We start from the raw sequence: 11,840 nt of genomic DNA on the forward strand, positions 1-11,840 counted from the left end.
AAGAATGTCTATGCAAATTTAAACAGAAAGTTGCGAACGATGCCACTTTTTTGTAAATGCAATTATTGTTTGTTAAATAATAGGGCAATTCATTGCAATTCGTTGCTTGGTAAAATAAAAATTTCACTGATAGTTTTAGAGGTAATTTAATAAAATTCAGTGCGTAGTCATTAAGTGGATCAGTTAATGTCCGTTCATTACAATAAGTTCCAACCACGTTCAATTAAAATTTCGATTTCAGTTTCTAGCGGATGAAGGGATGTTCTAAACTGGATGTTTGAGAAAAAAATCATGTAAACCTAATTTTCTAAATGAATTCAGTAATACCTACTATACTGGAGTCCCCGTGAGACTCGTCCTTGAAAAGACTAGGTAACAAAACAAACAACTAAATTTTTTCGGCAGGACTTCGGTATATAATTATAAAAGCCCGTAGTAACAAAGTTTTTTTACCATCAAATAAACTGAAAAATCACTTGTCAATAATTAGTGAGCAGTAAGGACAATACTTTAGTGGGATTAGATAACAAGTCCTAATAAATCTGAAATCCACTAGCTTTTTAATTAAAACATGAAAAATTTTTCTTTTTAGATCTACATCTTTCTCCTTTTGAAACCAACGGTATATATCGATTATGATACTAAGTCATCTGAAAAACCGGAAAAAACAGACAGAAAAAAATTTAGCAATAAAGGAAAGTCCAATGCTGAAGCCACCAAAATCATTAGCTAAAAGACAAGTTTCAAATTTTATTATTTCCGTCCTTTTTGATGCTGTTTTGAGCTGCAAAAAATATAGTTTTGAGAATCAATGAGTTTCGCTGTTAACGAGAATCTGTTGAAAGACAAAAAAGCAATTTAAGTATTAACTACTCACAAAGCTTTTATCAAAACGAATAGTGTCCACGTGATGAAGCATCAACCACCAGAAAGAAATTAATAAAGTTTTAAAACGGCATACAACTAATTGGATTGCAGGTCTAAATGTTGACACTAAGTTAAAAATTGACATAAAGTAGAACTAAATGCCCAAATTTAGAAAAATTCTAAAATAAATTACAACCATAACTGAAATCAAAATCAATTGAACAACTAGCTGTGAAGTCAACGGACGACATTGATTAAATGCATTCACACATCAATGAATATTTAAAGAGCAATGTCAATAATCCGAATAACTGTGACGTTTATAAGAACGAGCAACGAATAGATGCAAAACCAAAATTCAATTAAAAACTGCGGAGAAAATTGTCAAAGCCAATTAAAAAAGTAATTCAGGAGACACTTTTGTATGTTGAGACTTCTAATCGTTAGATACTAAATGGGATAACTAATTTATTAATAATTGTTTAGTAATTGAGCCTTTAGTTTTAAGTTTTTCACATTTGTGAGCCAGTATATAACTGCTTAAAGTTAGTTGAAATGAGTGATGCGTAAAAGTATTTCAATCACCCCCTTGTCATTTCACAATGATTTTAATCTCCATGAAATGGACTAATTAGAATTGTTTTAAACTGAATTATCCTCAATCATAGAAATCTTAAAACCTTTTAAGGTATAAATTTATGCGGGGTTCAATGATATAGGGTTTTAAAAAAGGGTTTAAATAAAGGGTGTTACAAGATTACAGGTAATTGATTCAGTTCGTTGGGATGTAAATTCATAAAAAAACCTTTTTTCTGTTTTTGTAGATGATCAAAAATTATAGCATTAGTGTCATTTGGTCGATGATCTATTTGTCACATTGAACTCAGCCATCTATGGTGTTATTTTTTCCTTTGATAATGCATCCCATTGTTTGTCAAAATTATGAAGTGTCAATGTAAATATCTGGCCAATTTGCTTCCTAACGAAGACTTCATTCACAATTTATAGAGCATGAAAGCACTTTTTTCGTGCAAAATTGATTCAATTAAAATATAATCGAATTCTTACTCAAAAATTCTGCTCAAAACAAAGCAAAACATTTCGCAATTTTTGTCAAAACTGAACTGAGCTATAGTAAAAATTATAACACGTCAATGTATTATTTGAGTTGCTGGCGATGAATTTTATGTTTTTTGAAGTTGTTGTTCAAAATTAAAGCAGATTAAAATGAAAATCTTATACAGAAGCCTCTATTCAAATGCGTTGTGCTTATTTATAGGTAAAGAGTATGTGGTATTTGAAATTCAACAGTACCACCAGAATTTATTCAAATAATGCTTTTTTTTGCACGCGCCGTTTTTACCACAATGTTAAATCTTTTGTATTCGCAAATCACAATATAATGAACAACGGCTAAATTGGATATTTTGAATTATTGTGCTTTTCAAAGCCAAAATTATGTTGTTTACTCGCGTGTTCTAAGCCATTAAGACATTGAACACTCAGTTTTCATTTGAAATAAAAAATAAAAAATTATGTTGATGAAATGGGACGGTAATAATTTAGTTTTCAACAAAAACAGAATTTAGTTTTATTGTTACTTCTTTATAATTTTTATTACTAACTCTATATGACTTCTGTTTTGTACAGAACTTTAAATCTGTTTAGTTTGTTAATGTTTTACTAATAAATTTGCTTATTATATATATTTTTTTTAAAAAAAATGGTGATCAAAATTGTAACGTGGGTAACTTTAAACCTCTCCTAGGTTTAAGTTTTTATTAATCTAATGGGTTTATACATTTGTCAAAATTATAATTTATAAGTAGAATCTTATTTATAACAAAATATCTATTTCGCGAACTTTGCCTCAAGATGACGCAACCACCAGTTCCCACTTTTTACCCCACCGCCTCTCGGGTTACTGTTGGTCCCACGAAAGATGAACTGAAAACGGTCGAGGAAACGATGGAAATGTTGAAAAAAGTGCCCAAATTTGTGGACCTTTTTGAAGGCCGACACAAAATCCGAGATGAATACATAAAACAAGCATGCATTGATATGAGCTTTGATTTCGACGTGGTTAAAACTCGCGGAAAGGAAGCTATTACTTTCGACTTGGCCAAGAAAATTGTTCTCGAAGAGTTATATCGGACCAATCAAATTCCAGGGGTTAAGGAAAAGCGAGGACCCGCCAAAACGGAGCCCGGAACCGAGCAAGGTCGAATGTATTCGGTTGAACCCAACGTAAAAACTCACGTCAATTGTCACGCGTTAAAGTCAAACCAGAAATATGAGGCCAGAAAACAGCAGAAAGTTCACTTTTTAGAAACTGTTGAAGAAGAGAGAGCAAAGGTATCGCTAGCCGAAAGCTCACTTAAACGACATACCTCACGAACTGAAAAAGTGCCGAGCGGAACACGAAAAGACATCACGACACAGAGTAAAATTTTTAAAGAAGTTGAACAGAAAAAGAAAACGCTAATTTGGGATGAATATATACTAACTAGGGTTAGTAAAAATACGGCAAGATGGATCGTTTCAAACCATGTTCCATCACCCAGTCAAAAAGAACATCTTAAACAGTTCTTAGAGGAAAAGAAAATTGGGTTTAAAGAACAGGAAGATTTAGTTGTTGACGGTGAAAGCGAAACAAGCGAACAAAACAAACAAGCCGAGTATTTGGGCAAACTTCGAAGATCGCCTACAAAGTTATCGGGCGAACCGATTAACGAAAACTTGTCGAAAAAATTCAAGTCGCTTTACTTCAAACAGAACTTTGCTGAAGAAAACGAAGATGTTAAAAAAGTTGTGGCCATGACCGAGAATCGATCCGCTATGATTGAGCGACCATCAAGTCAAATTGATGCCTCAATTCTCGAAAAGCGGGCAAAAGCTGTCAAACAGTCAATGAGTCATAACAAAAGCGATTCGAAATTTGTGAACGAAATAATCGGAGGGGCCAAAAGTGTCTTCCTAACCGAAAATGCCGAGGAATTACACCTGGACACGGGAAATATTTACACTGTGAGAAAAACAAAAATATTCCCCGAAAAAGATTCCAGCGAAATTGGACGGTTCCAGGGAAAAAGTCAACGCTGGAAAGAAATTCCTCGGATCAAAACCGATCACCGAAAAATGAAAGCAGCCGATAATTCGGCTGTTGAGGCGATCGACTTGGACAAGCAGCTTGTCGAGCTGGATTCTGAAGGTTTGCATCGTAAAATGATTGTTCAAAGATGGCTTAAACTGCATAAAATTGGTTCCCTTTGGCATAACTCTCAAGTAGCCGACATATTTGACAAGCTCAAAAGTTTAGACAGCAGAATCCGGTTAGAAGCGTTAGGAGTTTGTGCGCAAGCGACCGTTTTTAGGCTAGAAAAACTTTCGGACAGATTAGCCGGGCCGAACGGTGATGATTTTGTGATCGCAAACGAAGACCAAGGTTTCCTGCCGGATAGTATTTTGGAACTTGTTCAAGCCGGTTTGGATGATGAGTCGCATTATGTTAGATTTGGGGCGGCTTTGACATTAATGATACAGGACAAATGTTCTGAAAAATGTCAGCAAATTATAAGCGATGTGATCGAAAAAGTCAGTTCAACATTTGAGGAAAAATTTATAGCAGCTTTGGCTTTGACCTACTCTGGTTACGTTGACTCAAAAATAGCTAACGTCTTTATAGATTGTTTACTTCAAACGGCTGAAAAAAGCGAAATGGATCTTTGCATCTTGTCGTTGTCAAAACTAAGCGATAGTACAAGAGTTATCCACTGTTTAATCGGTGAACAACTTAACAGTACAAGTTGGAAATACAGATTCTTAGCTTGCAAGGTTTTGCCGAGTCTGCGAGGTCCTCCGAATAAAGACATCACTCGAAAGTTGGTTCACATAATGTGGCACGACATCGAACCGAACGTTCGCTCGGTTGCCGCCGTAGCGCTGGGAAAACTCGGATTGGGAAACCATGTTCACAGCAAACTGTTGAACCTTTACAAGAAAACTGATCGGGAAACAATCCTAGACGTCGTGGAACGAACAGGCCAGCTGGGAATCATGACTGAAAAATTGCTTCCCCATTTTTTGAAGTGCTTCAAGCATGATTACATAAGCGTGCGCGTCGCGGCTTGTAATACAGCCAGTAGCTTGATGCTAAAAGATAGACGAATTTTAGACACTTTGGAAGAATCGGCTCAATTTGACCCGAGCGATAAGGTCAAGTCAGCGGCGATTGACGCTCTGGCCCATATCGGCCAGTCGAACGCTCAATTAGCATCAATAATTTTGTGGTGCATTAGATGGGCGAACGATTTAAACGTCGTAATCTCAGCTGCTAGAGCGATAATTAAACTGAATCTGCGAAATAGCGAAACAACAAATGTCATACAAGAACGGTTGCTAAGTTTACAAGATCAAGCGACAATTGACGAACTCAAAACTGCAATGGAATGGCTTGGAGATGACCCTTCCGGAGATCTGGAAATGATCCGGACATTAAAAGAGGAAATTCGGAAGCAATCGACAAAAGAAAACATAATCAGACTGATTAATGACTTAGAACAAGATGATCAATATCAAATTTGTATCGACAAAATGTTGACGAAAGAAAATGAAAAAGATAAACCAATCAGATTTGAAGGTCAAGGAAGCCCACATGACCTTGGAGCCAATCAAATGATGGACGCTTTGGAGGTCAAACATGAGTCAAGTCCAAATCCATCATTAAACGTAACAAACGAATCAATAATTCAAGGCGAAAACGAAATTGAACCAGAGAACGAAGATGACGTAACAGAGGAGGAATCGGATATTGACAACATGAACAAATCCGTCGCCAGCCAATCAGAGTACGAATCAGATCTAGACAACGTTGATGACGTCATCGATGACGCAGACAATGACGAAATCAAACCCGAAGACATAAATCGAAGTTCGAATGGGAGTCAAAAAATGAGTTCTCCCCGAAGCGGGTCAGAGAAGCGAGAACTGTTGAGAAGTGTCCAAAATGAGCAACAACCATCTCGGAATTCCGAGTCGTCAAAAGGTCCACCAAAACCCGACTTCTTCCGAAGCTTGGCTTTATCACGAGCTAGCAACAACAAGGAAGATCTATAGTACAAACAAATAAACAAGCTCACATTGTGGCTACTTTTTATTAACGAGTCAATTAATAAATTAGTTTTGATTTTCTTCTTTTTTCCTTTTTTACCAATTTGAATAACCGAATTTTAAAATTTAGCTACTAATTTCTACCATTTTGTGCCCAATGTCCAAAAAATCGAGTATACTTAGTTGATTTTATCGGGATTTTTTACAACCTATGTTTTAAGATTAAACAGTTGAGAGCGAATTGTGGAAACGAGTGACAATAGGCGAATTTAGTTGTAGAATTTTGTATTTTTGTCGTAAGAAGGCTTCTAGCTGGGGACTGGCTAGCGTCCAAAACTCCCCAAAAACTGTGTTGTCCCCAAAAAAATTTGTTCATCCGCCTGTTTTAAAACTTCACGCTGGGTATTTGAATTTTTAACCAAATTAGGTAATACCAGCAACAAGTAATGTCATAGCCAGAGACAGATAATTGGGTAAGTTCAACAATCAAAAGGAATTTTTCTATTAAAACTAATAATTGGTCCACACTAAATCAAACCAATTCAATCACTCTCTCTGCAAGCATCCAATAATCCCTCGCTTTACTTCCTAACCCAAAAACTCTTACAAGTTCTGCCTCCCCGTAGCTATGTTACTGACCAGAAACTTATAATCTTTGCAACCAAATATTTTGAATCACTTTGCAGTTTCACTCACTGCAACTACGTTACTAAGTTTTTTTCGAAAAGAACTCACTAAATGACTAAAAATCCTTTTCACTGAGAACCGACTCTCATTTTTGACAGATGGATAGCTGTTCGGCAGTCTCGTAAACCTATCCCTAGAAGTTTTTCTTGTGCCTAAGGGTACTCAAATTTGTCAGTTTTTTATCAGCAAAACGAAACGTGTCGTTTCATTCAGAAAATTTTGACCTAACGTATAAATGCAGTAGAGGGCGTAGAATGTTAGTCACAAGATACAACTTATCTTTTATAAATGTTTCTTCAGGATGACGGGAATTTCGTGGACAACTCGATTTCATAAGTTCAGGGTCCAACAAAAAGTTATGTTTCATGTTCAACAGATCAAATACAAGTACCCGGATTCTTTTTTTATTCCTTCAATGTTACTGATACTTCTCTGTTTTAGACTATGCATATTTTTGCTCCCCTGTGCATATAGCATTATTTGGTTCAACCAATTCTTTAATTATTTTCTTATAAACACAATGATGGAAAAATCAAAGAAAACTTAGATTGTTCTGCTTTTTCTTTGCAGAATATTCGTGAGCTTTAATCACTGAACAATAATTAAATTCTGTTATTCGCGTTTTAATTTGCTTTTTGCTAGATTTTTTAGATTTTGGTAAAAAGTGTTGTTTCCTTCATTGAAGCACAAAAAATTCAAAAATCCACTTTTGTTTTGTTTGTTTTAAAGCCAAAATGAACGTTTTCGGGTACCGAAATGAGCCTGTTGTTTCTCTCAGTGCGCAAAAATTGTCCCAATTATCCGCAGTTTAAATTTTAGGGAAATCGGGCTGGGGAACTTAGGGTTCTGAAGACTTGTGAGGTGAGTGGTGATATTATGGACGCTTGATTTCGTAACATTTAAGTTTCTCTCTATCAAAATTTTTCAAAAGAATTCTTGCGCTCTTTTGTGTTTATCAACCTATACTCAAAAATACTTCAAAGCAATTTTTAGTCTTATCTCAAACATCATACTCACTTCAAAACTCGTTACTTCCAAAAACTCTATTGTTCAATTTTTTTGACTTCTTGAACCTCCAGTGCTTTAATTACTGCTTTTTTTCGAAAGTATTTTTCCCTTCCACTGTATAAATACCACAATTATCGTGATGTTACTTTTTCCTAACTCTGATTTCAAGTAGGCACTATGATTTTTACGAAATTCACCTGATATACTCCACTGAATGGTATATTTTGAAAATAAGAACTCCAACAATTATTTGCGTTAACTTCCCAGATCTATACCAAATTTCTCCTGCAAATAAATAGCGGCTTCTCAAATATTACTGAAACTAGTTCCCTTAATAAAGGAGTACCAAGCTTGGATCCAAAAACATCTAATGCAATCAAAAACAAACATTTTTTTCAATTTATTTTACTTTTCATTTAATTTCTTCAAGTATGTCAACTCAAACACCCTTTTCTTCTGCTTAATTTTATTAAAAAAATTCGTTTGGTTGTTGTGCGTAGAAGCCGAACTCTTTGTGAATTTAACCATGAAAATGTCAGTTTTTAAAGATTAAAAGCATTTGCTCTGACGATTCGCAAGATAAAACAACTGTTAATTTTTTTCACTTACAATTTGCTTTGTTTTTTCACAGAATAAAGTTTGTGACAAAATATATCTTTTTCTGATTATTCATGCTTCGGGTTAGTGCCAAACAAATATACGTTTTCCTGAAAAGAAATAAAAAAGTGGCAAATTCCTTTAAAGCACATTTTTTGGTTCTTCCTTTTTTGCACAGTAATTTTTCCTTGTTAACATACCCACTATATCCTTCATGAAAACAGTAAACAATAACCTTAAATTTGTAATTTCTTATAGAGAATACATAATCTTTTTATCATACCAAAATTGCTTTCAGGGGTGCAATTTTGGGGTTCGGGGGAATTCATATGTAAATATCTTTGCTTTTCCCAAGCTCTTTGATTCCTTTTTTTCTGTAATCATACTTGCTTCCTTGGGTTTAATGACCTCTGAGTTTTTTTGACTATTTCTGACAACTTGATCACTTTGCGTTACTCGTTTGACTACATAACAAATAAAGCTTCATTCCGCTCCAACTTAAATCGCTCAAGTAGTTCGTTCCTTTTGTTTGCATATTCAATATGCTCAAGTTTAGCTCCCAAACTCTGCAGACTAATTAACCACCCTGTATTGAAGCTTCAATATCATGTAGTGTCAATGAATTTGTTTTAAAATAGTACATTAGTTATGTTATCTTTTGCAATTATTGAATCATTGTACTGAAGTAGTAAATTTAATATGTTCTATCTAAAATTTCAGCAATTTTTTTATCGTGACGAAAATGACGAAACATCAATAATAACAATGATAACATGAAAATTGTTGAGCCATTGATTTATAAAGGTGGAGTGTATCGCAATCAGGATACTTATCTGCCAGAGGACGACTTCCGCTTCTCAGATTTTGTTTTCTAGGATATAACAATAAGTCAATCAAAGTTAGCTGTAACTTAATTGAAAATACCCGAAGGAGGCTCGGTAATGTACATTTGCGCATAATTTTCCGGCTTCGATCATCCACATTTTTGGTATAATTGTCAACAACTTTCAAAAATAAAAAAATGAAGTTCATGACTTAAAAATTGATGTATTCTGAAAAAATGACCAACGTGCTTAGCTGTGAGGATATCGTTTTCACCCTTTAGTAAAGAAAATTGGAATGCGCAAATGATTTGGTTGATAAAGATGAAAGGAGCTCTTTTACAAGTTCTCACCAAATTTCAAACTCTATTGTCTTGCAAGTAAAAAATAACCCTATAATAATCCAACACGGGTTATATCTATTTAAATTCAATTAAACTTTTTGATATAAGTTTAAATTAATTAAGTGCGGATATCATTTTATTGAGTGAAATTGTTGTTGTTGTTGTAGCTGTCGCGCAGAGCATCAATTCGCGGGTAATTTTGGCGGGATAAAGGAGCTTATTGCCGTTTTTAACTGGTAACCTAGATTGCATTTGTATCATAATAATAGGTATATTAGTAGTAGGTATATTAGTAGTAGGACATATAATGAGTGAAGTGATTTATGCTCAACTAAGATTTCAACGATAGACCTAAAATCTGATGTAAAATGCAGTAAGAAATGACCTCGCTCACACTCCGAGGTCAGTTGCTGCTGCAAACAGCTGCTATCGGCGACAAAGGTTCTTTGGCGCATGGTAAAATGGTAGTAACAAAAAACCGATGAAAACAGCCAAACAACAAGAATATATCAGGGCGGCTGATGGGTATCAATACGGAAAAAAACAGCGATACACACGGCGATAGTCAACAAGACACATGAACCTACATATGCGAAAAAAAACAAACCAAAGAAAAAATCTGAAAAATTCCAAAAGTAAAGAAATGAACTTCTCAAAAAAGTTTTACAAAAGGTTGAAAAAATCCGTGTCTGCAGCACTGGAGAACAAGAAAAACAAAGAAGGAAACAAATGCATTTTTGCTAAAACTGATCTTTGTTCCCACCCACATTAGAGGGGAAGGAGCTGTATACTCAAATGGTTTTCGTTGTCCAGTCAAAATTGGCCGATCGACATAATTATCGTAGAGAGTTGTAAGTGGTACCATTAGAAAGGCCGTCCAGCGTAGAGTATGGAATTAAAATGATTTTTTGAAGTTCATTTTTTACAAGGTGTAATGCAGATTTGTGAACATTCGGTCGAATAACGATGCAACGCACAAATTTTCCGTAAAAATTGTCCCGATGTTCATCAATATGTAAAATTAATTAAAAATTGTTAAAATTAGTGTTTTTGGTTTCAGCTATAAAGACAGAGTAGGGTTGCTCAATTGTTCGATACAAGTTTTTGACTAGAATTAATGTTAAATTTTTCAAAATTCAGACTTTTTCGTCAGAAAATGGATAAAATATGTTTTTAAACCAGTTTAATTTTAAAATTGCTGACATCTGAAAACTGCGTTTTTAATATTCATGAGAAGAGAGCTAGTTCTACTCTTGCTGACTTTAAGAGTCGTCTGAAATTTTAATTTTGAATTTTGCCAGTTTTTTGCAAGTTTAAACTCGATAATTATTAATAAAATTCATTGTTTATTTTTGATATTTTGAAAAATTTCATTTAAAATTATTTTTTTGCAACTATTTGAACACTTAGGTGTTTAGATGTGCAGAAATAGCAAGGCTGATCCTAATCTAACCATAGATCATTATAATAAAATTTAAAAGTTTTTTTAGGGTGCGGCCTTTTTTTTGAAAAATATTTTCTTAATTTAAGTTATTTTAGGTTATTTTTTGACACGAATTTCAAATCAGGACTCAATTATTGACAGATAAGAGTAAAAAAAATTACGTACTACGAGAAAAATATTCCGGTTTAAGAGTAAAGCTCTTGGTTTTTATTGCTCTGATCAAAGGTTTCGTTAAAAATTTAAAAACTTATATTTATTTGCTATCAAGTGTTACAATTTTTGTAGTCCAATGACTTATTCTCCCAAATCATAGATCTACTTAGCTTCTTTAGGATGTAAACTTGAGCATATACAAGTTTTTCGCTTGTTATCTAGTGTCTCTTACGACTTTGAATAAGTTTGCTTTGGGAATATATAGGGAGAATTTTTGATCTTTGCCACCATTTTATCTTTTTTTCACTCAACTTCCGGCGTAGTCTCATTTATTACAGGAGAAAACTAATTTCTTGTGGGCTATGAATTAATGTCTGTAACGGTTTTATATTTCAAAAGTTGTTTCTTGGTTTTGATACTTCGAGTCTTTTTTAATTTTGTCTAATTTTTCAGCATAATTGCAGTCTTCATCGGTTCATTTTGTACCCCTGTCGAATTATCAAAAAATTGACAGGTCCTTTTGAAGTATTGAACTGTTGGAAAAATAAACAGCATTGACGAAAGACACAACTGGAAATTTAACTGCTTTTGCTGAATAGTTTATTCTTTTATTGCCTGAGACACAGGTCGCTCGCAAAATTTAGTGGATTTTTGAAATCTTTTGCTTTTGTTTAAGAATTGGAGAACAAGAAAATCAAAGAAGAAGGAAACAAATGGATTTTTGCTAAAACTGATATTTGTTCCCACCCACATTAGAGGGGAAGGAACTATATACTCAAATGGTTTTCTTTATTCATTCAAAATTATCCG

At 34.2% G+C, this 11,840-nt stretch overlaps 1 protein-coding gene across 1 annotated transcript; it reads left to right on the top strand.

The window, feature by feature from the left end:
• Positions 1-2,035: 2,035 nt before the first annotated feature.
• On the top strand, positions 2,036-6,057 carry LOC142349993 (uncharacterized). Its single transcript, XM_075401874.1, has one exon. It carries the CDS (start codon positions 2,743-2,745, stop codon positions 5,980-5,982), a length of 3,240 nt encoding a protein of 1,079 aa, XP_075257989.1. The 5' UTR covers positions 2,036-2,742; the 3' UTR covers positions 5,983-6,057.
• Positions 6,058-11,840: the final 5,783 nt, after the last annotated feature.

Source organism: Convolutriloba macropyga, chromosome 11, assembly GCF_964194025.1.
Source record: "Convolutriloba macropyga chromosome 11, txConMacr16.3, whole genome shotgun sequence".
In the NCBI taxonomy this organism is placed as follows: domain Eukaryota; kingdom Metazoa; phylum Xenacoelomorpha; order Acoela; family Convolutidae; genus Convolutriloba; species Convolutriloba macropyga.